The sequence below is a fragment of the Cyprinus carpio genome, chromosome B12 (assembly GCF_018340385.1).
Source record: "Cyprinus carpio isolate SPL01 chromosome B12, ASM1834038v1, whole genome shotgun sequence".
In the NCBI taxonomy this organism is placed as follows: domain Eukaryota; kingdom Metazoa; phylum Chordata; class Actinopteri; order Cypriniformes; family Cyprinidae; genus Cyprinus; species Cyprinus carpio.
The window spans coordinates 6585634-6611532 of NC_056608.1; the positions used below are offsets into that span (position 1 = coordinate 6585634).

Below are 25899 nucleotides of genomic sequence, written 5' to 3' on the forward strand. Positions count from 1 at the left end.
AGGTCATTTACAAACATAAATATATACAACTGTTTATTGTAAATTATGTTATTCATAATAAATACATTATTGTTAAAATATACATGATGACGTTAAAATATGCATAAATTAACATTAACAAAAAAATTTATGCTGTAAATATTTATTTTTAGTTAATGATACTTCATGTAAATGTAACCTTATTACTCATTTTTTTAAAGAAATATTTTTATTTTATTTTATTAAAACACTTGAATTCTATAAATAGAAAAACCAATTTAACTGCACTAGATTATGAGAAGTTTTATCATATTTGCAGTTTATTGCAAGATAGTGACAATTTGATTTTAAATGTTAGTGTCAGAAATGTGATTGACCTGAACTACGAACAATTTAATGGGCAAATTGCACATGAAAGGCTGACATCTTGGCTCATATTAATTTCTGTTGCAGAAATTGATCTAAAATGTAATTTTGTGAGGAACATGACAGTCTGTATAGCCAGTGTTAGAAGACATTGTTGTACCTTGGGTCATAATATAGTGCAGTGACTGACAAAGTGTTTCTGAAATAACACATACAGCTGCAACATGTTCTTGTCTGTAATATGAATATTGTATTGTTAGTTCTGTACTATGTTGCATAGACCATATACCTGCATATGAAGTGTTGTTAAACAGTTTTAACAACTAAAATGCATCTAATGTGAAAATTAAATAAATAAACAGATTTTTTACCACCATATTTGAGTGTTTAAAAAAAAATCATCATTACAGTTTCACACAAGAACAGAATCAAATGTTGTATTTTAAATCTAATCTATAGCAAACATAAGAAGGAAACTCTTTGACAAAGCAAATCTCATTCCTAATATACAAAGCATATCATTGATTTAGTGAAGTAGTATAATTCAGTTCTACATGAATAACAATCAGACTGAGAGAGAATTAATCAAGGTGAGCACAATGATAAACCAGTATTCATAGAAACCATATAACAAGTTTTTTGTCCATATCTCCATATCATTAAAATGATAGTGAATGAAAATTCTGTCATCATTCACCTGTATGGGTTTCTTTTCTTTCTTTCTTTCTTTCTTTCTTTCTTTCTTTCTTTCTTTCTTTCTTTCTTTCTTTCTTTCTTTCTTTCTTTCTTTCTGTTAAGCACAAAAGAAGACATTTTGAAGAATGTTGGTAACCAGTCAACTGTTTGTTTTCCAACATTCTTCAAAATATCTCTTTTAATGTGGCACAAGTATTCAAATTACACAAGATGTATGACCTCAAACTAACCTTCAAAAGTTTTTTAATTGCTTTAATGCAGTTTTCACATGCAAGTGGTACATTTTCAAAACTCGTATTACTCAATGTCACAACTGATCGTCCAAAATGCACTTTTTAAAAACATTTTAGCATGTTTAGTATAGGCTAATACACACAAAATAAGTGTTCAGTCTGTATAAATCTTTCATTCATAGTAACTGCCTTTCATAATACTATTACTATCAAACATTTTATTTGATTTCTTCTCTCGTTCATTGTTTAATCCATCTGATCTTATGTTTTTTATTCACTTTGGTTATTTTTTACATGCAAAGTGTACATTTTCAAAACATTTAGTATAGAATCCAAACTGATCACTCGTGATTAAAAACCTGATAGCATGCTTTCAGTACAGTTGTATATATTTCCTTTCCATATAAACAATATTTAAAAACACAAGATCATTTTTATATGTAATGAAAACATTGTAATTCAGTAGCAAATAATGCAAGATGTGGGTTTCAAATCATGTCTGTTGCTAAATTAAAGATGTCACAGCAAACAGGCTACAGTTATCATAAATAATAATAATAATAATAATAATAATAATAATAATAATAATAATAAAAAAAAAAAACTGTCCAGTGACACAGTCATAGTTTTTTTTTGTTTTAGAACAGTTGCTGCCAATGCAATTCTTGAGATCAGTTTTGAAAATGTACATTTTTGTGAAAACAGTACAAAAGTGAAGGCATTTTGAATGGGAATGAATGATGTATGATGCATTATGAATGATAAAAAAGAGAATTCTTGCCATGACATAAAAAGCCTAACTGACTATACTGAGGTTGAACATGCATGCAGACCTGTCCCTCAAAATTAGAGTAAAAAATGTCATGCATTTTATACTACACAATGTCAAAAACCTAATTATATGTCAAGCAGTGTAGGAGTATCATTCTGTTTGAACCAGGACTCTAAAGAGCAGCACAATACTGCAGTCAAGAGGGTAATTTGAACTGAAATGGTATCAGTTGTTATTACTCAAGTCTTGAGTGATGAGGTTTCATCTCTGCAGATGGTCTCATTCCCCAAACTAGTGACCTCAAAAAATAAACCAACAGCAGCTCTTTAGTTCTTTCAATATCCACTGACAGTTTCAAGATTATTTGTGGCTTGAGTATGCCACCCTCTCTATTTTTCATTCACCACCCGCTTCTTTCACACTTTATTCATCAAAGGTTCCATTTGAAAGCGCCACAAGATATTCAGATTAGATTGGTGAGATGGCACTTGGTTTTTTCACAAGGTAATACCTTTAGTGGTGAGTCGTTCATTGTGTTTATCATCCTGGCAAGCTGTGCTGAGCTGAGCTACTGCAAATGCTGGGAGTTAGAGGAGAATCACTGACATGAGTAATCTTCCGGCTTGAAACATCTGCGTTCTCTAGAATAACACCAGAGTGCAAACTGAGAGCTGACTGCATGAGGTTGTTTGGAAGGCCAGAGAGCCAAATTGTCTGGATCTGTTTTTGATGGGTATACATTTTTCATTTAATAGAGACAATAGACAAGATGCCTAGAAGATGTGTGCCATCTTCAGCCACATCCCCTGATAATCACCACAGGCTTCTATTCACAGCAAACTCAAACTGTCCAGACGGGTGACTGTCTCCAGAATCAATACTGTGACAGTCTTGATGCTCTGAGGCAATTGAGCTAAAAATTGGAAGTTCAAATCGAACACTATAGGATGTTTAGAATGTATTGTTTAGCTGTATTTTGGTTTCTTTTATTTAATGTCAATATATTGTGGAAATATTATATGCTATATTTTTTAGTTTATTGTTTTTAACAACCAAATACTAGTTGTTGTCATATTATTATTATTATTATTATTATTATTATTATTATTATTATTATTATTATTATTATTATTATTATTATGTAAATAAGTTAATGTGTAATTCTATATCTGAATACTATGGCAGGACTTACAAGTTAGTCATATATATATATATATATATATATATATATATATATATATATATATATTTTTTTTTTTTTTTTTTTTTTTTTTTTATTTATTTATTTTTTTTGTTTTTTTTTGTTAAAACACAGATTGGTGTCATTTAAATCTGAATAATATGACTCATTGCCTGTTGGTAAGTGCTAATTGGTTAGACTAGTTGTTAAGACACAGTCTTAGTTTAGATGCTACATTTATGCAACTACCCCCTGCAGTGTATCTAAAGTATCTTAATATTTAATAATAATAATTATTATTATTCTACTTTTATTGTTATTATTATTATTATTAGTAGTAGAAGTAGTATTGTTATTAAATAAATCTAAATCAAAACATTTTACAAATAATCACTAGGTTATGTTAGTAGCCTATATGACTGACAAAGCAAATCTCTAACAAATCTCTTAGATTACTAGATGTTTAAAAAGAAGAAAAAAAGGGGTAAAAATACGTGTTATACTGATTGTGCGGGTATATATTTTTATCTTTATATCTATATATATTTGTCAAAAAATATTTTATATTAGTATCAGTTAGGTAGTTTTATATTAAGTCAATTTGGAGGAAATACTTTTATTTTGAAAAATAAGCATTTTGGCGGACATTTACAAATGTACAGTAAGTTTCTGACTTCCTATTGTTGTGGTGTTGTCAGTTTCCCTAGAGTTTGATCAACAGATGCTGAAGGTGTTATTCAGACGGATTAATTAGACTTCTACTAGGTAAAATAACTTATTCTATAATTATAGGTAAACAAGACGTATTTTATCATGCAACATGTGCCGATGAATAGACATACATAAATAATAACAAACCCCCGTTAATTTATTTTCACTAGGGTTTACTAAATATTCATGGTTTTGGCGGTCATCTGTCAGTAAATTCAGTGATCTAGATCTAGTGCTCATGTATTTATTCATTCAAGCAGCTTGCTCTCGTTTCTCAGTGGTGGCGCTTTGTGATTTCAGCTTCTGATTTCTTCTGAAGTCATGAGTGAATTCAGGATTCATCATGATGTTAATGAACTTCTCGGGCTTCTTAATGTCCGAGGAGGAGATGGTGCTGAGGTTTACATTGATTTACTGCAGAAGAACAGGACTGCTTATGTGACCACTACAGTATCTGCACACAGTGCTAAGGTGAGCATGAATTATGAACATGAATTATCTTCTATTACATGTATTGTGAATGCAGGAGACTAATGTACCATGTCTTGCAGGTCAAAATGGCAGAGCACTCCAAAACTCCTGAAGACTTCTTGAGGAAATATGACGAATTGAAGTCAAAGAATGCACGCAACCTCGATCCTCTGGTGTATCTGCTTTCCAAACTCACTGAGGATAAAGAGGTTGGTTTAATTAAACTCATTATTCATTTCCACACAAGAAGTTCACATAATTTCCACCTAAACTCAAACATTTGTCAGTGTCTTCATTTTTTCTTTTTGCTTGTATTCTTCAGACTTTGAAGTTCCTGCAGCAGAATGCAAAGGAGAGATCAGAAATGTCTGCAAATGCAGCATCCAGCACCTCCACGTCGTACAGCATTCCTGCAACCAGCAGCAAAATGTCCATGCAAGAACTGGAGGAACTGAGGAAAAAGCTGGGAAATGTCACGGCCAGCTCTAATGTGCCTCAGGTAGTATGAGGAAACAAAGTGATATTAATCTGTTTGTCTGTTTATTTAATAGGTGCAGTGCACATTTATGAACATCAGTATGAAATAAAAAAAAAAATATTTATAGCAACATTGCTAATTTACATCCATATGCAGTTAGTACAAACAAAGACAACTTGTGACAGTATATTACAAATACACCATTCGCAAAGGGATAATGCATTATGCACAAAAGTGATCACAGGTCTGGTTTGCATTAAGCAACTGTTTAAAATGGAACTTAAATATAGGGAACACCCTTGTTGTGAGTGGTATGTTATTACAATATATAGTTCCCTTTACGCACAGCACTGTTTGCCTCAATGTGATGACTAAAAGTGATGCCGCTGTTTAATTTAGTAATTGAAAGCGAGAGGGAAAACACATGCAAAACCTAAAACAAGCATTTTTTAATTTTTAAATCTGATAAAATGATATTTTTTCAGAATATTACAATCAACAAATGAGAAGGATTTTTTTTGTGTGTGAAAAACTTGACTTTTTTCAATGCATTTAGATCATGCCTTCATGCCAGATAGTCAATAAAATGAGTATATAAATTAAATAAATTGAATAATACAATTATTGAATGATTATTAATGAATAATAAATGAATAGAAAAGAAAGTAAAAAAAAACCACAACACTACACAAATCAAATGTATGGTTGCTTTCTTGAAGCAACACACACAGGATGCTACAAAGAATCCTTAGATCCTTCTGTGCCTTTCGCAAGACTTTTCATCTTTCAAGATCTTTCTTCCTCATCATATTGCATGAGAACTGTGACTTACCTAATAATGTGCAACAACCTCTGTAAGTAGGTTTTTCATTTACCTAAGAAAACCTGGAATAATATTGAACAAACCCGTCTGAGATTCATAATAGTTATCTAAAAAGATATGAGAGAAAAAAACAAGCAAACATAATTCTTTGGGAAAAAAAAAAAAAAAAAAAAAAAAAAATCTGGAATCTGAATGTTTATTTTACTGAAACCCTACTAAAATGTCACTTGCAAAGTAATTTGGAATAAAGTGTACACTGTTATTTTTTTGCATTCATTAATAAACATGACTCTGTAAGCCGATCCTGAATTCTGTATATTGCATGAGTTTACAATGATTTTTTTCCCCATTACAGTCTTCTGAGGTCGTCCGTAAAATGCTGAGAGACCGACATAACAAGAAGAACCCCACTCAGCCGAACCCTGTGTTTCCAAACTGGGTGTATGACCGGCCTGAGCTGATTGGGGATTTCATCACTAGCCCCACCCCTGTGGGAGATCCTGTGGTGGCTATTGGTATGTGACATGGCTTTCCAAAATCACAGCCTCTGATGAGTAGGGAATTGTTACAGTGGTGAAGCAAGTTATTCGATTTGATGAGAGGTGATGAAAAAACACCAATACTTTATGTATCATGTGCATTATGTAGATTTGCATGGACACATAATTTATAATAAACACTGAAAACACATGGTCAGTTTTGATTTAATAGTGATTTAAACGTGTGTTATTACAGGTACAATGCCGCTGGCTGTGCAGGAACAAGCTCTGGTGGAGGACCTGCTGTACGTGCTGATTGGTGTGGATGGGAGAGACGTCACAGCTCAGCCAGTGCTCGGAAGACAGAGCCGCTCCTTCATAGTGGATCCTTCCCTCGACATGTCCATCAAAGAGCTGATCAACCGGATATTACCGGTGGCATCCTGTTACTCCACTATCACACGGTCAGTGAACAATATGACCTTTAATATTTATATAAGTCCCGTGTTTACATAACCACAGTTTGAAATTAAGTTTTTCACTCACCAGCCACTTTGACTTCTAAAATGTTTAAGTTGCCAACCTTTCAGAATTTCAGAAATATTCCAGATTATCAAAATCACATCTTATATTTAAATGTATTTATTATTAAATGTGATTCTGAATCATTGAACATTTGTTTAATGACTTGTTTGCGGATGCCGTAAAAATAAAATTAAATATAAATAATATTAATATTTATAATATTTAATAATTAATAAAAACAACAAACAATCATAATAATGATAACATTTTCAAGTTAAAATGCTTAATGGTTAACGGACTGAAGATGAGTGGAGCTTTTAGCTTGTGTATGTGCATGCATACAAATAAGCAATGTGTTTGATCTTTTCAAGACATTTTTGTTTTGCTAATGTTGGAGGTTCCTGGTTAGTGGACATTCAATTTATGACTCATAACCTTCCAAATTGGCTAATGATTTGATATGTGTAACCTGCCACGGTTGATTTTTCACCTGCATGTGGTGGGTCGGCGGTGTTAAATTTAAACCCTGACTGCAATATCAAATCAGTTTTGTTAATAATGTCAGTGGGCTTTTATAAAAGGGGTCATATGATGTAGGGTTGCGCAAATAATCAAAATTAAATCGTGAAGGCAATAAATCGCAATTAGGCAGAAGCTGTGATTGTCATGCTAGTAGTAGATCAGTAGATCAGTAGTAAATCTCCATCCAAAGGCCAGACGGCGCTCTCGCGCTGAAAATCCAAATATGCACCGAAGAAGAAATCCTGCAGCTGAATAAACAGAAGATTTAACTGCTTTCATTGATTCAGTGTGACTAATAAAAACATGACTATGGCAATATATGGTTTGTCTGAGTTCTTATTATTATAATTTTCATCATAATAAAGTATATCTATAATGAAATGCTAATCGACATAGACATTATCACTGCTTAGAATACAATGAAATATTGTGTGCCTTTATTATTCTGTGTAAGAAGCCACATCATCTCACAAAAGGATTTATTTCAAACACTCGACTGATGTTATGAGTGTTTGGAGTAAAAACATTTGATTAAATGTGCTATTTTCACATGCTCTCAGACGGAGCAGCATTTACTACACAGAGCCGTAGTTCACTGAGAAGATACGCGAACAGCTGTCATCATCGCGAACGATTTCATCGATTTCATAATCCTACGATTATATCATCTGCGATTATGAACGTGATTTTGCATAGCTTGTCAAAACTCTACAGCTCTGTGTAGTAAATGCTGCTCCACCTGAAAGCAGGTGATGGAGATTTACTACTAATCACAGAACCGGCTTTACTGACAAAATGTGCATGACAATCGCGATTAATCACGTTCGATTAATCATGCAGCCCTAATATGATTCGATTTCAAGTTTTCCTATGTTTTTGGAGGAGCTGTTCGTGTATATATAAGATCCATAAAATTGCAAAATACTAAAGTCTCAAACCCAAATAGATATTCTTTATTAATGTTAAGACTTGTCCACGCTTCCTAAAACGCTTCATTAAAACCCGCCCCCACATATCTACATCACTGTGTTGAAAGATTTGCATAACACTGCCCAAATGTTTACACCAAGAAAGAAGGCATAACTTTTACTCTCACTGTAGTATTGTTGGCGTCACCGCCAATTCGTGGAGACGCTGTGTGTTTTCGAATATGGTAAGAGCGTAACATTTCCATCACAACGCACTGGATAGCTGGCCAATCAGAGCACACGGCATATTTCAGAACGATGAGCTTTGTAAAAATCGACGTGTTTCAGAAAGGCGGTGCAGAGAGGAGCAACAACAATGTATAGTATTATGAACCTTAAACCGTGTAATACATTGCATTACACCAAAAAAATTAATTTTTAGCATTGTCATGTGACCCCTTTAAATAATTTTTATGAAAAGCATTGATATTTCATGCTCAAATTTTGCGTGGCTTGCTCACATCATCTGAGACTCATATAAACTACTTGCAATTAATTTGCATATTCTGTGTTCAGCTTCACAGAGGAGAAGTCGTCGTTTGAGTACGGTCAGGTGAATCATGCTTTGACTGCAGCCATAAAGACTCTGATGAAGGAATATGTCATCCTGGTGACACAGCTGGAGCATCTCCACAGACAGGGCACGCTCTCTCTGCAGAAGCTCTGGTTCTACATACAGCCCACCATGCACACCATGGAAATCCTGGCCTCCATCGGTAAAGCTCTCAACACATGTGGTTACTGTTAAAAAAATAGCACTTAATATTTTGGAAGTGTCAACAGGCGTAATGAGTTCATTTGTACTGTTTTTGCATGCAAAAATACACTTTGAGTCAAAATTTTTTTTTCATGTTCATTGATAGCTGGTTCTTTATTCTTTCCCTTTATAAGTTGCAAAGCGGCTTTACAAAGCCTTATCTGAAAGTTTAATTAAGATTTTAAATTTTCACTGATGGTTACGCAGATGTAATATTAAAAGCATCTAGATAGCTAGCTAGGCATTGATGGCATGATTTCAGATTTTGATAGAATATTGCTAGCATGTTTTACCATGTTTTTGTCACATAGTTAGCATGTTGCTAATGTCTCCAGCATGTTTTAATGTGATTCTAGCAAATATAATGTATTATTAACACGTTTTTTACTAACCTGTGTCTAAAACTAAAATGTTTTGGAACGTTGCAAAATTGTTAACATGTTTCTGTCATGTTTTAGTATGGTGGCAGCATGTTTTTAACAAGTTAATTATGTTTTAATGTTGTTTCTAATACGTTTCTAACATTTCTGAGCATGTTGCTAGTATGATTCAGCATGCTGTGCGTCGGCTATGTCTCAGCACGCTGCTAGTATGATTTATCATGGTGTTAGCATGTTTCTAGCATGCTGTTAACAAACATGCTGGCATGCGGTGACATGTTTCTAGCATGTTTTACTGTTGACAAAGAGTCAGCGTCAAAGCAAACATTTGTATTTCTAAATGGGGCCTTGGTAGAAATCGTGTTTTGGGGGGTTCACTTTGCCCACACATAGCTCCGACACTGTTGACTTGCTCATGCTAATGCACTTTCTCCTTCATCTCTTTCATGTAGCCACTTCTGTTGACAAGGGTGAGTGTATGGGCGGCTCGACTCTCAGCCTGCTTCATGATCGTACCTTCAATTACACTGGAGACAGCCAGGCTCAAGAGCTCTGCCTCTATCTGACCAAAGCAGCCAGCGTCCCCTACTTTGAAATACTTGAGAAGTGGATCTATAGGGGCATCATTAAAGACCCATACAGGTAGAATGTGACCCCGGATGTGAGCCATTCGGTAACCTCTTGTCAATGCTTTTTAAATTAGGCTTTTTTCAAATGTTAATAATATATTTTGCATTTCAGTATGAATTACCCTTTAACATATTACATGCATTACACATACATATTATTGCAATTTAAAATAACAGTTTTTATTTTAATAAATGTGTGTGTGTGTGTGTGTGTGTGTGTGTGTGTGTGTCTGTGTGTGTATATATAGATATATATATATATATATATATATATATATATATATATATATATATATACACACACACACACACATATAGGTGTGTGTAAAGCTCTTCATCAAGTACTGTTTTTTTTTTTTATAGTGAATTCATGGTTGAGGAGCATGAGCTGCAAAAAGAGAAGATTCAAGAGGATTATAATGACAAATACTGGGATCAGAGATACACTATTGTTCAGCACAGGATCCCATCATTCCTTCAAAAAATGGCAGATAAGATATTAAACACAGGTGAGATATTTTCATTTATGAAACATTAGCTCAGTTCCCCGAATGTAATTATATTTTAGGCATTAGTTGAAGGCAGCTGTCAATGCTAAAAAAATTAAAAATTTCTAATGATTATAATGCCAGCTGGAAAGAGTGTCTAAATGCTTTATTTTCACAACCAGTGCTAACTTCATTCTCATTTCAGGCAAGTATCTGAATGTTGTGCGAGAGTGCGGCCGTGACGTAACCTGTCCTGATGCCAAAGAGGTTCTCTACACGCTTAAAGAGAGAGCGTATGTGGAGCAGATCGAAAAAGCATATTACTACGCCAGTAAGGTTCTGCTTGATTTCCTGATGGAGGAAAAGGAGCTTGTTTCACACCTGAGGTAAAACTTGAAAGTTTGAAATTGTATTTTCTGGCAGTGTTTCCTACAGTCAAGTCAAGCGTTTTTAACAATACACACTGTTTCAGTGTCATTTATAGAAAATGATGTGTCACTGTTTAAAAGTATTTAGACCCTAGTGAACAGGAAATCAAAAGTCAGCTTTCCCAAAAGATTTTGTTATTAGGAACAAATAAATGTAAAAAAGGACCTGGTAACACATAATACCAATAGTGTAGTGCAGAGGTGCCAAACTCCTAGTCCTTGGAGTTTATTTCCAGCCCTGCTCCAACACACAAACCAAGTAGTTTTCAAATAAGCCTGAAGGACTTGATTAGCTGTGTTTAATTAGGGTTGAAGCTAAACTCTGCAGGGCTGTGGCCTTCCAGGAACTGAGTTTGACACCTGTGGCGTAGTCTGTACCACATAATACAATTTTATTTGCTTTCAATAAGTACACATAACATGGTAACGATTCTGGACTCACTGAGAATCTGACATCATAATCTGCTGTCAGGTATATGAGTAAGTAATCTGAGCCAAAGGTGTGGCGAAGTGAATTAACTGACCAGTTGAGTCAGTGATTCATACTGATTACCAGTCCGCTTGTTTGGTTACTTTTTTCTCAACAGCCGTTTATGAGCACTCTTCATTTGTAGCACATATTTAAACTAAGCGTTTGAAAACTCACAATGTTTCAGACACCAATACTTTAATGATTCAGAAAAGTCTGGCCGTCTGAGATTTCCATCTGGGGATAAAGATTAGGATCATGATTTTTTGTTAGTACTGCAGCAGACCAAAGGTGTCAGGGCTCTAGAGTGCATCCAATCTGGTCGCACGTGTGGCCTAATTTCTCAGTGGTGCGACGAAAAAAAAATCAGAGGTCGCACCGGTGAGACCAGCCATTCGAGGGAGAAAAAAAAGTCTCTGCGACTCTGAAAGTCTCCTTGTGGTTCAACAACAGACAATAGAGCCCTGCATTTCAGCCCGAGCCCGACGGACCCCAACTTTTTTACGCCCTTCAAGCCGGGCTTCGGGATAATTTTCACGTCATTAGACTTCTCCTTACTTTTATATTTTAGACATCCATCAATTAGTGATGAAAAAAAAATTTGCCGCACTGGTAGAAAACAACACGAGACCTTGCTACCGCGACTGTCAAGAGCGGCTCGACGGTGTTTATTGTCCAGCCAGCTGCAGCGCAGCTGAACAGTTCTCCATTCAAATACATGCAATAGGCTCAAGCTTGCCGCAAAACACCAGCAAAAGTAATTACCATAAATGTGACAGGGGGAAATAGTAAGGAGATATTTGAATTATTTACTAATAAACTAGTGTTTTCTGAGTGTCGCAAGGATGAAGTTGCTGATCCTGACTCGCCATCTCATTAGAAGCGCCTTTAGAGAGAAGTGCATCCTTACGGATTATGATTATAATGAAAGAGTGTTTGTTTTCGATTTGTTTTATTTCGTTAAGTAATCATTTAAAGCTTTCTATAGATATATTTATCATGTCTGTGGGGCATGTTTTCACCGAGTTTCGGTTCATTTTTGTACTCCTGTTAAAGACGAGACACAGAAAGCGCATCGTGTTTGTTTTCTTTATTTTATAAAAGCACAACGTTTTGTTGATATCGTGAGTGCACACAAATAAAAGACCCTTTGCAGTTATGAATGATGTATTACTCTTACCTTTATGTGCAAAAATGACGGCAAATCTACATAAAAATTTTGACAGCAATCACTCACTCCACACCATGTCCTGAAGCGTCTCCGCACAAACTATTGGATATAGCGCACATTTATCAGGGTCTAACGTTTAAACATTGTTATATGCTTGAACTGTTTTACATCTATAGATTTTATTTTAGGCGAGTCGTGATGATTTGAGAAGGCTAAATTGATCAAACATAGGCTCACTGTCTGCTGCTGGCCGCTTGGTCGTTACTTAAAAAAAACCCTAAAACTTATATTTAACAAACAAAAAATGCTCCTAATGTTTTTCTAAATTAACTTAATATAAAACGAAATTAAATATAATCACTTTGCTATTACATACAAATGCCTTAATAATGGATTTATTACAAACATGCAGATTTTCACTTCACAAGACATTAACTGATTGTGGATTACTGTGATGTTTTATAAGAGTTTTGACAGCATTCATTCACTGCAGAGGATCAAATGCTAAATTGTAAGTCACTTTGGATAAAAGCATCTGCCAAATAAATAAATGTAAATGTAAATTTCTCCAGATCTGTTCCGAACAAACACATCTAAGATGACCCAAGGTTGAGTAATTTTTAGCAAATTTTCATTTTTGGGTGAACTGTTTCTTTAATTTAGGCAATTATTCGCATAAACATTGATCAGCATGCATAAACCACACATATTCTGGTGTAGCTGCATCACAGTGTCATCTGTTTCCTAAGCCCAATGTATATAATCTTAAAGATTATTTGGTATTTTCAGCAATTGTGAACTGAATATCTCAATATCACCTCATTTCTTACATTTTGTGGAACAGATCAATCAAACATTACTTCTTAATGGATAAAGGAGACTTTTTTGTGCATTTTATGGACCTGACGGAGGAAGAACTGAAGAAGCCGGTTGATGACATCATTCCTCCACGGCTGGAGGCCCTGCTGGAGCTGGCCCTAAAGGCTGATTTATACTTCTGCGTCGGACCTACGCCGTAGCCTACGCATAGACACACACCCTACGCCGTAGCCAACGCCGTGACCTGACGTGCACCTCTCCAAAAATCTAACAGCGCGTCAATTCTACGCGGACCGCAAGCACTCTGATTGGTCTGCTAGAACCCCTTCCTCTGTATGTACTTGAGTTTGGTGTGTGTTTATAATGTGCACTTTAATATATTTTAATGTTACACCTTCTTATATAAAATAAAACAAAGCAAAGAACAATTGTCTTATCATTTATAATACTACATAGCATTATACATCAGTAGTTGTCCGCGATAAACAATGTTGATCTGCCGTGGTACAAGTCCTTGTGAAGATTGAAAGAATGCCATCTTCTCTTGTTCCGTTGTTGTCTCCTTTTGTCGTTTTAAATACTGATTTAATATTTATTTGTCGCCGTCATGGCTATAATAATGCTTCTCCGCCGAGCCGCTTCTTCTTCGGCTTTTGTCATGGTACTGCGGGTTACACCAGCAACATGCCCGTGGACACCGCAGACTAGCGGTTTGCATGTGTACTGCACGTCGACGCGGACAACGACGCAGAAGAGTATAAATTAAAACTGACGCATAGCCTACGGCGTAAAGGCTACGGCGTACTCCCAACGAAGAAGTATAACAAAGCATTAATAATGAGCACTGCCAACACAGACCCCTTCAAAGATGATTTAAAGGTCAAATACGCATCTGTCAATTGTCTTCTTCAGTTACTTCAACAGTCGCAGTTTGTAATATGTAGAATATGTTTGTGAATTCTGCATAACAGTCTAGATTTCAGGTGTTAAGCAATTGCTTTTGCAGTAGAAATCCAAATGAAAAACAAATTGTTGTTCAGTTTCATCTTTTACCTAAAGACAGATAATTTTACTCAGTAACTTTTGTCTTTGTTGTGCTGGCCGATATACCAGTTATTCTCCACTTACAGCATGCCCGAATCAGACGTAATGTGACAAGATTCCAGCAATTTGTCTGTCCACCCTGGATGTGTTATAAAGGGACATGACATGACACGAGAAGCTAGGACTGCACAATTAAGTGAAATAAAGCTGAAATCGCAATTATGTCAAATCACAAAGGCTGCTATTTAATAATATTAAATAAATATATAAGATGGATGTTTTATGAAACGAAACAGTTTTTTTTTTTTTTAAACTGGCAAATGAAAATGGAAATATCATCCAGCAGTTTAACGTTTCGTGTGTGAAAATGGCTACTGTCACCCATCTAAATGGTTGTATCATTTGGAAAGTGGTTGAGAGCCTTCTTAAGGAATGGCAACAGGTCATCACTGAAAATACATAATTTAACAGTATTATCCTCTTCCAAATTGACCTGATGCCCCATGACGTTATCACCCAGCTGTTGCGTGTCCTCGCTATAGACACCAAGCAAGAGAAAGCCATCATTAATGCGGATTCCACAGAGGTGTCACTTAGCGGCCTGGAGGCTTTCTCTTTCGACTACATCGTCAAGTGGCCACTTTCTCTCATAATCAACCGGTACACAGGTTTTCTGTATGACAGTATAGCTTTTATTTCAAGCAGCTTGTGATTGTAACTATGGCCCCGTGCTTCTTAAAGAAATGGTTTTGTCATCATTTGACCTTCATTCATGTTGTTCCAACCCTGTATTTCATGCACTAAAGGTGCAGTTATATTTAGTGTTGTTTGATGAATTTTCAGCGAGAGATATCATTTAAATAGGAATCCATGCATTTGCTCATTACACATTGTATGATCGGAAATGTTGCACATTATATACTATGCTATTGAAAATGACTGACATTACACACTGCGTTATTGGAAATGTCAAACATTATGTTATTGGAAAAACGCACATTACACACTACGTTATTGGAATTGTTGCACATTACGTTATTGAAAATAGCGCACATTACACACTACGTTATTGGAATAGTCACACATTACGTTATTGAAAATGTCACATTACACACTCCGTTATTGGAATTGTCGCACATTACGTTATTGGAAATAACGCACATAACACACTCCGTTATTGGAATTGTCGCACATTACGTTATTGGAAATAACGCACATAACACACTACGTTATTGGAATTGTCGCACATTACATTATTGGAAATAACGCACATAACACACTCTGTTATTGGAATTGTCGCACATTACGTTATTGGAAATAACGCACATAACACTACGTTATTGGAATTGTCGCACATTACATTATTGGAAATAACGCACATTACACACTACGTTATTGGAATTGTCGCACATTACATTATTGAAAATAACGCACATAACACACACCGTTATTGGAAATTTTCGCACATTACGTTATTGAAAATAACGCACATAACACACTACGTTATTGGAATTAACGCACATAACACACTACGTTATTGGAATTGTCGCACATTCCATTATTGGAAATAATGCATGTTATGCACTACACTATTGGAAATGTTGCTCGTTACACGCTATGCTATAGGAAATGTTGCACGTTACACACTTTGTCATTGGAAATCTCACGTTACACACTACACTATTGGAAATGTCTCACGTTTCACACAGCTCTACTGGAAATGTCACACGTTACAGACTTTGTTATTGGAAATGTCACACTTCACACACTACGCTATTGGAAATGACGCATGTTACACACTAAGCTATTGGAAATGTTTTACGTTACAGACTTTATTATTTGAAATGTCCCACGTTACACACTACGTTATTGGAAATGTTGCAGGTTACAGACTTTGTTATTGTAAATGTTGCATGTTACACACTAATATATTGGAATTGTCGCACGTTACACACTATGCCATTGGAAATGTTGCACGTTACACACTGCATTATTGAAAATGTTGCATGTTACACACTTTGTTATTGGAAATGTAACGTGTTACACATTACGTTAATGGAAATGTCGCACATTACACGCTGCGTCATTGGAAATGTTGCATGTTACACACTGCATTTTTGAAAATGTTGCATGTTACACACTTTGTTATTGGAAATGTAACATGTTACACATTACGTTAATGGAAATGTCACACATTACACGCTGCGTCATTGGAAATGTTGCATGTTACACACTGCATTTTTGAAAATGTTGCATGTAAAACACTTTGTTTTTGGTAATGTCGCTTGTTACACATTACGTTATTGGAAATGTCGCACATTACACGCTGCATCAGTGTTGTGCATTAGACACCGTGTAATCAGAAATGTTGCACGTTACACACGTTATCGGAAATGTCACACATTTCCAAATGTCTTTCAAATGCCGTTAAACTACGCAATCAGAAATGAACTACTCCTTTAACACAGTGTTCTGTTGTACAGAAAAGCCCTGACAAGATACCAGATGCTCTTCAGGCACATGTTCTACTGCAAGCATGTGGAGAGGCTGCTCTGTAATGTGTGGATTAGCAATAAAGAAGCTAAGCAATATTCACTGCACTCTGCTAAATGGTGAGACTAAATATGTATTTTGACCTTGGATTGTGTATCTTCAAGTGAACATCTTTTAAGTAGCTCTTGTATATTGTAGGTTTGCTGCTGCCTTTGCATTAAGACAACGGATGCTCAACTTTGTGCAGAACATTCAGTACTACATGATGTTTGAGGTTATGGAGCCCACATGGCACATAATGGAGAACAACCTGAAATCTGTAAGTCAATGAAATAAAACATCTGCTTTATTCTTAATAATTAAGGCTCATAACTTTGAAACAAACAGTTTACGTTTAATCAGATTTAAGTCAGATTTTTGGGGTTAACAACCTGTTAGAAGCACAACATTTCCATGTACATGTATCCAGTGATTTTACCAGTCAATAAGTGAATTTTCCTAATTCAACTTTAATTATTGAATTGCTTCAGTATATGACTGTCATGATTCTAAAATTCTGGTTGCCCATTAATTATAAATAAATAAATCATTGCAATTTATTGGTACTGTATAAATGTATTACACACACACCTACTGTCATTAATTCATGTTTACAAAGCCGATTCCAAAAAAGGTTGGGACACTGTACAAATTGTGAATAAAAACAGAATGCAATGATGTGGAAGTTTCAAATTTCAATATTTTATTCAGAATACAACATAGATGACACATCAAAGGTTTAAACTGAGAAAAAGTATAATTATAAGGGAAGAATAAGTTGATTTTAAATTTCATGGCATCAACACATCTCAAAAAAGTTGGGACAAGGTCATGTTTACCACTGTGTGGCATCCCCTCTTCTTTTTATAACAGTCTGCAAACATCTGGGGACTGAGGAGACAAGTTGCTCAAGTTTAGGAAGAGGAATGTTGTCCCATTCTCATCTAATGCAGGCTTCTAGTTGTTCAACTGTCTTAGGTCTTCTTTGTCGCATCTTCCTCTTTATGATGTGCCAAATGTTTTCTATGGGTGAAAGATCTGGACTGCAGGCTGGCCATTTCAGTACCCGGATCATTCTTCTACGCAGCCATGATGTTGTAATTAATGCAGTATGTGGTCTGGCATTGTCATGTTGGAAAATGCAAGGTCTTCCCTGAAAGAGATGACGTCTGGATGGGAGCATATGTTGTTCTAGAACTTGGATATACCTTTCAGCATTGATGGTGCCTCTCCAGATGTGTAAGCTGCCCATGCCACACGCACTCATGCAAACCCCCATACCATCAGAGATGCAGGCTTCTGAACTGAGTGCTGATAACAACTTGGGTTGTCCTTGTCCTCTTTAGTCCGGATGACATGGCGTCCCAGTTTTTGAAAAAGAACTTCAAATTTTGATTCGTCTGACCACAGAACAGTTTTCCACTTTGCCACAGTCCATTTTAAATGAGCCTTGGCCCAGAGAAAATGCCTGCGCTTCTGGATCATGTTTAGATATGGCTCCTTTTTTGACCTATAGAGTTTTAGCCGGCAACGGCGAATGGCACGGTGGATTGTGTTCACCAACAATGTTTTCTGGAAGTATTCCTGAGCCAATGTTGTGATTTCCATTACAGTAGCATTCCTGTATGTGATGCAGTGCCGTCTAAGGGCCCGAAGATCACGGGCATCCAGTATGGTTTTCCGGCCTTGACCCTTATAAACAGAGATTGTTCCAGATTCTCTGAGTCTTTGGATGATATTATGCACTGTAGATGATGATAACTTCAAACTCTTTGCAATTTTTCTCTGAGAAACTCCTTTCTGATATTGCTCCACTACTTTTCGCCGCAGCATTGGGGGAATTGGTGATCCTCTGCCCATCTTGACTTCTGAGAGACACTGCCACTCTGAGAGACTCTTTTTATACCCAATCATGTTACCAATTGACCTAATAAGTTGCAAAATGGTCCTCCAGCAGTTCCTTATATGCACATTTAACTTTTCTGGCCTCTTATTGCTACCTGTCCCAACTTTTTTGGAATGTGTAGCTCTCATGAAATCCAAAATGAGCCAATATTTGGCATGACATTTCAAAATGTCTCACTTTCAACATTTGATATGTTATCTATATTCTATTGTGAATAAAATATAAGTTGATGAGATTTGTAAATTATTCCATTCCTTTTTTACTCACAATTTGTACATATACACAACACCTATATAAACTTATTTTTATTTTACATTACACTAAACATTAATATAATGTTATTTCCTTTAAAGCTAAACAAATATTTTATGATATTTTACATATTTATATATGTATATATTTTACCTATATGTACTTATGTATAATGTCTGGAGTGCTTACATAATTCCATTAAAATTCCTTTTTTGTATGCCAGTATCCATTATTGGTTTGAACTTAAAGAGCACAGTTATCATCAGGCTGTTATGTAATAATCGTGATAGGTCTGGATGAGCACAAATGGAGTTTAAACTAATTTACAGCTCGTTCTTAATCTGATTGTCTTTTTTTTAGGCTTCCAACATTGATGATGTGTTGTGTCATCACACCAGCTTCCTGGATAACTGTCTGAAGGACTGTATGCTCACCAACCCTGAGCTGCTCCGCATCTTCTCCAAGCTCATGTCTGTCTGTATTATGTTCACCAACTGCATGCAGGTAAAAATACACACATTATTGAGAAAAACCTGCTTTTTATAGGGTTGGTACGATTCTCTCATGATCACTTAGGATGCATTTATTTGCTCAAAAATACAGTACTATTGTAAACCGTGTTCTATTTTAATGTGTTTTAAAATGTAATTTATTCCTGCGATGGAAAAGCTACATTTTCAGCATTCATTGCTCCAGTCTTCAGTGTCACATGATCCTTCAGAAATCTTTCTAATATGTTCATTTGCTGCTCAAGATGCATGTATGTATTGTAATTTATTCCTGTGATTTCCTACCTGATTTTTTTTTAGCATCATTACTCCAGTCACGTGATCCTTCAGAAATCATTCTAATATTCTGATTTAGCTTTGATCATAGGAATAAATTACATTTTTAAATATATTCAAATAGAAAGCGGTTATTTTAAATACTAAAAATATTTCACAATATTACTGCTTTTGCTGTATTTTGGCTCAAATAAATGCAGGCTTGGTGAGCAGAAGATGTTTTGTTGTGAAATGCACAAATTTGCTATTATTTCCTAATGAAGCTTTCCTGTTCTGTCATGCTCATACTGGAGTGTTTATTAGGGCTCAAGCCTGGAGGGCGAGAGCCCTATTGTTTTCCTTAGGATTATTTTTTATTATTATTATTATTATTATTATTATTTTTTTCCAACGTCTCGGGGGCTTTTGGGGCCCTTAACATACTCGAAAACTCTTGAAAATTGGCACACACATTGGAACCTGCGGCCATTAGGGCCGGGCAGAGACTGATACACGGGCGTGGCACAGGGGCTCTACAGCCCCCCCTGGAATATGGAGGGCCATATATCATACATACTTGCACGTAGACGTATGAAACTCGGTACACATATAGATCTCATCAAGCCAAACAACTTTCGTACTGCATTTCATAGGCTCCGCCCAACAGGAAGTTGGCTATTTACGGTTTAGTATTCTTATTTTTCGTCAAAGTTGTGGGGGCTTTTGGGGCCCTTAACATGCTCAAAAACTCTTGAAAATTTGCACACACCTTAGAATCTGTGGCCATTAGGAGGCTGCAGAGGCTGAGACCCGGGCGTGGCACAGGGGCTCTACGGCGCCCCCTGGAACACAGTCAGAAATGTTGATGTATAATTCAAACATACTTGCACGTATTCATATGAAACTCAGTACACATATAGATCTCATTGTGCCGAACAACTTTCGTATTGCATGTCATAGGCTCCGCCCAACAGGAAGTCAGCTATTTAGAGCTATGTAAAAAGTGCATGCTCTGGAATTTGATATACTTGTCATAGGTTTTTTACCCGATTGCCACCAAACTTGGTCAACATGATCTCAAGACATTGGGGATGCAAAATTGCCAGGGGATTTTTGATATCTCGAATGGTTTGCTTGTGGCGAGCCGTTGAAATTATGGCGAGAAATGAGAAACAGGAAGTGTCTAATAACATCCACATACATTTCCTGATTTTAATTAAACTTCATCAATTTGTTCGTTGTATGATGCCAATCGCATATATGTGACTATTAGGATTCAAAATTATAGCGCCCCCAACTGGGCAGCAGGAAGTGTGTCATTTTCAAAATGCTTTGAATTCAGCATCTTATTTTTACTCAATTTGCTTCAAACTTCATCAGAATAATGACAAAACACGGCCCATGTAAAACTGTTGAGGGGATATTGATATCTAATATAGTGTTGCCATGGCAACATATCAAACTTGAATATTTTTCTGTATAATATATTCTGATTTTGAGGCAGATAACATGCTTAGAATTTCATGAAACTCAGAACACATATCAGAATTAATGATAGCTAGACACTGGCAAAAGGTCATAAAAGGGCGTGGAGGAGGCACTCTATAGCGCCACCTTTTGTCAAAAGTGGGGGGCTTAGTTTTAGCTACAGACACCAAACTCGGTACATATATTGTTCTTATTAAGACGGACAACTTTCTAATTTACAGTCATTAGCTACGACCAACAGGAAGTCGGCTATTTTGATTTGAATATGGATTTTTTGGCTCTGTGTGAGGAATGTATGTGTGCTGAGACTTTCATTGTCTGAGAGAAAATGCGCCTCTACAGGAGCAATTCCCGGGACTGAGAGGGAGGAGTCTCGCTTAGTTTCACTTTTAAATCGGTTAAAAATACAACTAAATAAATCAATTTAATTCACACTGACAAGCTAAACCAACATATCTTATTACTGTTAGCGGGTCAGGGCTTATTAATAATTGATGTCTGGCGACAGAGAACAGAGAGATAGACGAGAGATATGTCACCGCTCCGAACAGCGCGTGCAGTCTCAACGAGCTCACAACAAACGAGTTTATTCTTGTTTAAGACCTTTTAAAAATAAAATATTACGGCGATTGCACACAATCCGCCAATTAGAACACACCAAGAGCTAAATTCAGATGTTTGTGAGCTGTTAACATGTTAAAATGAAATATTTGCTGCAGCCTGTCTGACAGCGCGACACTTCTGAATACTTGAAGGGAAAAAAGTCTACATACAGAAACTACAGCCTTTTACATTAAAACACAGCGGCGAATCAACAAAAAACAATTAGAAGAACATATTATAGAGATGAAAATGAGTGTTTATGAGTGCTTGTGAGATTTTCTTTGTCTAAGGGCTGAACATCACATCGATTGCTCTGCGCTCCAGAACACGGTGATGGTTTTTCGGCGAGAACGGACAAATAAATACACATTTAATTCACACTGGCAAGCTGAACCAACATATGTTATTATTACCGGCTCAGATCTCATTAATAATTGATGTCTGGCCAGAACAGTGAGAAAGACCAGAGAGAAATCACCTGCATCAGCGCCTGCAGTCTGACCACGAGCTCACAATAAAAGCATTTTTATAGTTTTAAGAGCTTTTTAAAACATAATATTACCGCGAATGCACACAATCCACCAATTAGAACACAACAAGAGCTAAATTCAGGTATTTGTGAGCTGTTTGATTGTGAAAATTGAAAGACTATTTGACAGCGCGAGACTGTCTAAGGGCAGAATAACATCGATCTCTCGAGCTCCAGAGGACGCTGATTCTGGCAAGAACGAACAAATCAAGAACAAGGTTATTTCAAAATACATCATAGCTTGGCGAATATAAACGAAAACAGTCACGTGAACATAAACAGTTGAGAAATAAAATCTGAAGTGTATCATGATACTGGATTTGAATATTAAAGTGACTGCATTTACCAGCTGCCTTTAATTTTAATCTATAAAAACAGAAAATCATTCGCCTTGGCTGCTTTTTTTGTATGTATTCATGTATTTATTATTATTATTATTATTATTATTATTATTATTATTTTTTTTTTTTATTTTTTTTGCTCTAACAAGAATTAATCTATATTTAATTAAATTAAATTTCTGCATCTAAACACCTATAAAACCTAAAACATGCTCTATTAAACTATTGTTAGCAATTTCTTTATCGTCCAGTTTAACTGGTGTACACACTTTTATTTTCATAATAAATTTGTTTTTTTTTTTTAGATAATAGACAGTTACAGTGGTCTATAATAAATATTAACAGGTTTTGTTCAAGCTGCTTAAAATGTTTGAAGTAGGCTCATTTTTTTAAATGTAAATCCAAAAAAAAAAAAAAAAAAAACAAACAAACAAACAAACAAAAAAAAAATAAAAACTGGGAAACAGCCATATTTACGAAAAGGTGCTTAACCTATAGAAAAATAAAACTATGAATTAAATTAGTGTTTAATTTTTAGTAATGACCATTTTTTGTTGTCATAAAAACCTTCTTCTTTACAATACAGAATAACGATTGTCAATAGTAAATATTATGAAAACAATAACTGTTGTATTTTTCATCATTATATAGTTTATGTATTATAATTGTAAAAACAAAAGAAATTTAGCAACTCACATAGTAATCATTCAACACTGCTTAAAAATGTAAGTTGAAAATTAAACTCATGATTAAGCATGAAATAAGATACAGAATCAGTAAATTCGAATTTAATGTGGGTATATTATCAGTAAACTAATCATTAAATATTTATAATCATTCAATTGGAAATTGGCCCCTTTCATAATGTTGTTCAAAAATGAAGGGCACAATGCTAATGTTGTCCACTCGATGGCGCCACAGGACAGCATATACTTCAAGATCTGTTCAAAGACTTGAAAATGTTTCATTTATGTAAATAAATAAAAAATGCATATACATTCATTCTTTTTTCATAAACTTTAATAAAGCCCAATATAGTAATTATGCAAAAACTATCATCTGCTAAACACCATTACTTTTTTACCTTATTTTAATAGTATTGACAACATATTTCTCAAGTTATCACGCATTACTGAAAAAGTGAAGAAGGGACACTATATTTGTTATCTATTTTCATGTTGTGCATATAATAATTTACTTGAAAAGAGATACGTCCATTGTGTAACTGCATCATCTACACAAACCAATGTGCTTTGACCCCTTATGATCACACTTAAACCACATTGTTTCAGTTACCTTCTGTGTGTTTGGCCTCAACGGTTTAATGACAGGAATATGAAAAAGCAAACAGGGGACAAAATAAAAGGCATGACTTTATTTGTATCCAGCTAGCCAACTCTATTACAGATGTTCCATAGCCAAGGCTTTTATTAGAATAGAAAATAGCAAGGGTTCAAATAAATAGATTATTAATCATATAATTTCACTTTCTTAATGAATATTGTTCTGTGTATGTGATTTCAAAGTCTTGATGGTTCGGATTAACCCTTTAATTGCCGTATCCCTTAAAACCTGACTGCCAGAGGGTTACTGTAAATGCATGTGCCCGCTGGGCACAGTTTACCTGATGCCACCGGGGTGGCGTTTGCACTGATGGCTTGAGCCCGCCATCGCTGCTTGCAGCTATATTTTTGATTGTTTTGCAGCGGTTCACCCATAGCATGAGAATAGACAGTGAGATGAAACGTTTGACTCTCGAGCACGGCACTTCAGCCTCGGCTGAGCGGACAGAAGAGGCCGAGAAAAAAAGACTGACCTCTAAAGTGAGTCATTGGCATTGAATCAATTATTTTACAATACCAAAACTAAAGAGACACTTTAAAAAAGGCTGTGTAATCATGGTCACCATAATAAAAAATAAAAAAACACACAAACAAATTATTATATCTTTATAATTAAACATTTTAAATAAATAATAATCATATTTGATCTCATCTCTTTGTCTTGATTCCAGTTCCTAGCTGAGCATGTGGATGCCCTACAGTCTGACTCTGGGTTTGAGGCGACCATCAGCAAGTTTGACAGTAACTTCAGCACATTATTGCTGGATCTTTTGGATAAGCTCAGCATTTACAGCACCAATGAATGTGAACACAGCACGATCAACATCATCTACAGGCGAGTTGTGAAAAGAGCCTTTCAGTAAAATTGTGTGCATGTATTTGTGCTTACTGATTTAACCTGGCCTGAGCATTAACAATAGAAATGTGTGGCGCAAGCTTTTGAAATCTCTTACATTTGAAAAGCTTATGCAACCCTAATTAAAATTCAGTCTGCTCAACAGAGGTGCTATGAATAATGAGATTTCTTTTTATAGGTTGGACTTCAATGGCTTCTACACAGAGAGATTGGAGAGAATGGCTATTGAGAGAAGCCAGAAAACTGCTGCATAGCATCATCCATTATAAAATTCAGTTGTAATATTATATGGTGCTGTAACATAAAGCACTTAAAGTTTTCTTCTCTCTGTTGGAAATGTATTTAATGGTCTTGTACAAATTTAATGAATTCAACCTGACTGAAAACCCAATATAATAAAGTAAAAATGTAGCTTTATTCACTGTTATTTATTCTTCTTTCCCTGCCTCTTATTCTAAACACAACTGTAATACTTTCACAAACTTATTTTCAATGACAAGAGAAAGTAATGTGCTTGTGGTATTTACATGCTTTATCCAAAGATCAGTTTTTTCCACCAGCTAAAAAATGGTTTTAAGCCAGTCATTTCTTATGTATTGCTGTAGTGTGTCGGTACGAAATATCAGTTTAGATTTCTAAACACTGATTTTGCCATTAATTGTAATAATCCAGTGAGACTTTTGTTGGCACAAGGAGTCTGACAACAGCCAGTGCTACCGAAATCTGATCTGATCATCATCCAGTCTGTCTGGAATGACATGAAGAAACTGAGACAGACTAAATCCAGAAGAACTGTGGCAACGTTTCCAAGATGCTTCAAGAGACCTACCTGCAAAGCTACCTGAAAAACTATGTGAAAGTCCCAAATACTGCTTTAAACACCAAATGTTGATTTAA

At 35.5% G+C, this 25899-nt stretch overlaps 1 protein-coding gene across 3 annotated transcripts; it reads left to right on the forward strand.

Annotated features, from left to right (window-relative positions):
• Positions 1–3863: 3863 nt before the first annotated feature.
• Positions 3864–25419, forward strand: LOC109051214 (gamma-tubulin complex component 2-like). Of its 3 annotated transcripts, none has more exons than XM_042735094.1 (19): positions 3864–3887; positions 4238–4408; positions 4489–4617; positions 4731–4907; positions 6065–6224; positions 6445–6652; positions 8720–8919; positions 9793–9982; positions 10333–10478; positions 10663–10843; positions 13370–13503; positions 14177–14223; positions 14876–15048; positions 16872–17000; positions 17080–17200; positions 19439–19582; positions 24510–24626; positions 24818–24981; positions 25181–25419. In XM_042735094.1, the coding sequence occupies exons 2-19, from the start codon at positions 4259–4261 to the stop codon at positions 25254–25256; spliced, it is 2646 nt and encodes an 881-aa protein (XP_042591028.1). In that variant the 5' UTR covers positions 3864–3887; positions 4238–4258; the 3' UTR covers positions 25257–25419. The 3 variants fall into 3 exon arrangements, with proteins under 3 accessions (XP_042591028.1, XP_042591026.1, XP_042591027.1); XM_042735092.1 differs by having other exon boundaries at positions 3868–3991; XM_042735093.1 differs by having other exon boundaries at positions 3886–3991; positions 4248–4408.
• The last annotated feature ends 480 nt before the right edge of the window (positions 25420–25899 follow it).

Bases quoted from the DNA above. Each gene is read 5' to 3' on its own strand.
- LOC109051214 (XM_042735094.1), top strand. From the start codon at position 4,259: ATGAGTGAATTCAGGATTCATCATGATGTTAATGAACTTCTCGGGCTT. The intron at 6,225-6,444 runs GTATGTGACATG...GTGTTATTACAG, and splicing joins AGATCCTGTGGTGGCTATTG to GTACAATGCCGCTGGCTGTG. The intron at 24,982-25,180 runs GCGAGTTGTGAA...TTCTTTTTATAG, and splicing joins ACGATCAACATCATCTACAG to GTTGGACTTCAATGGCTTCT.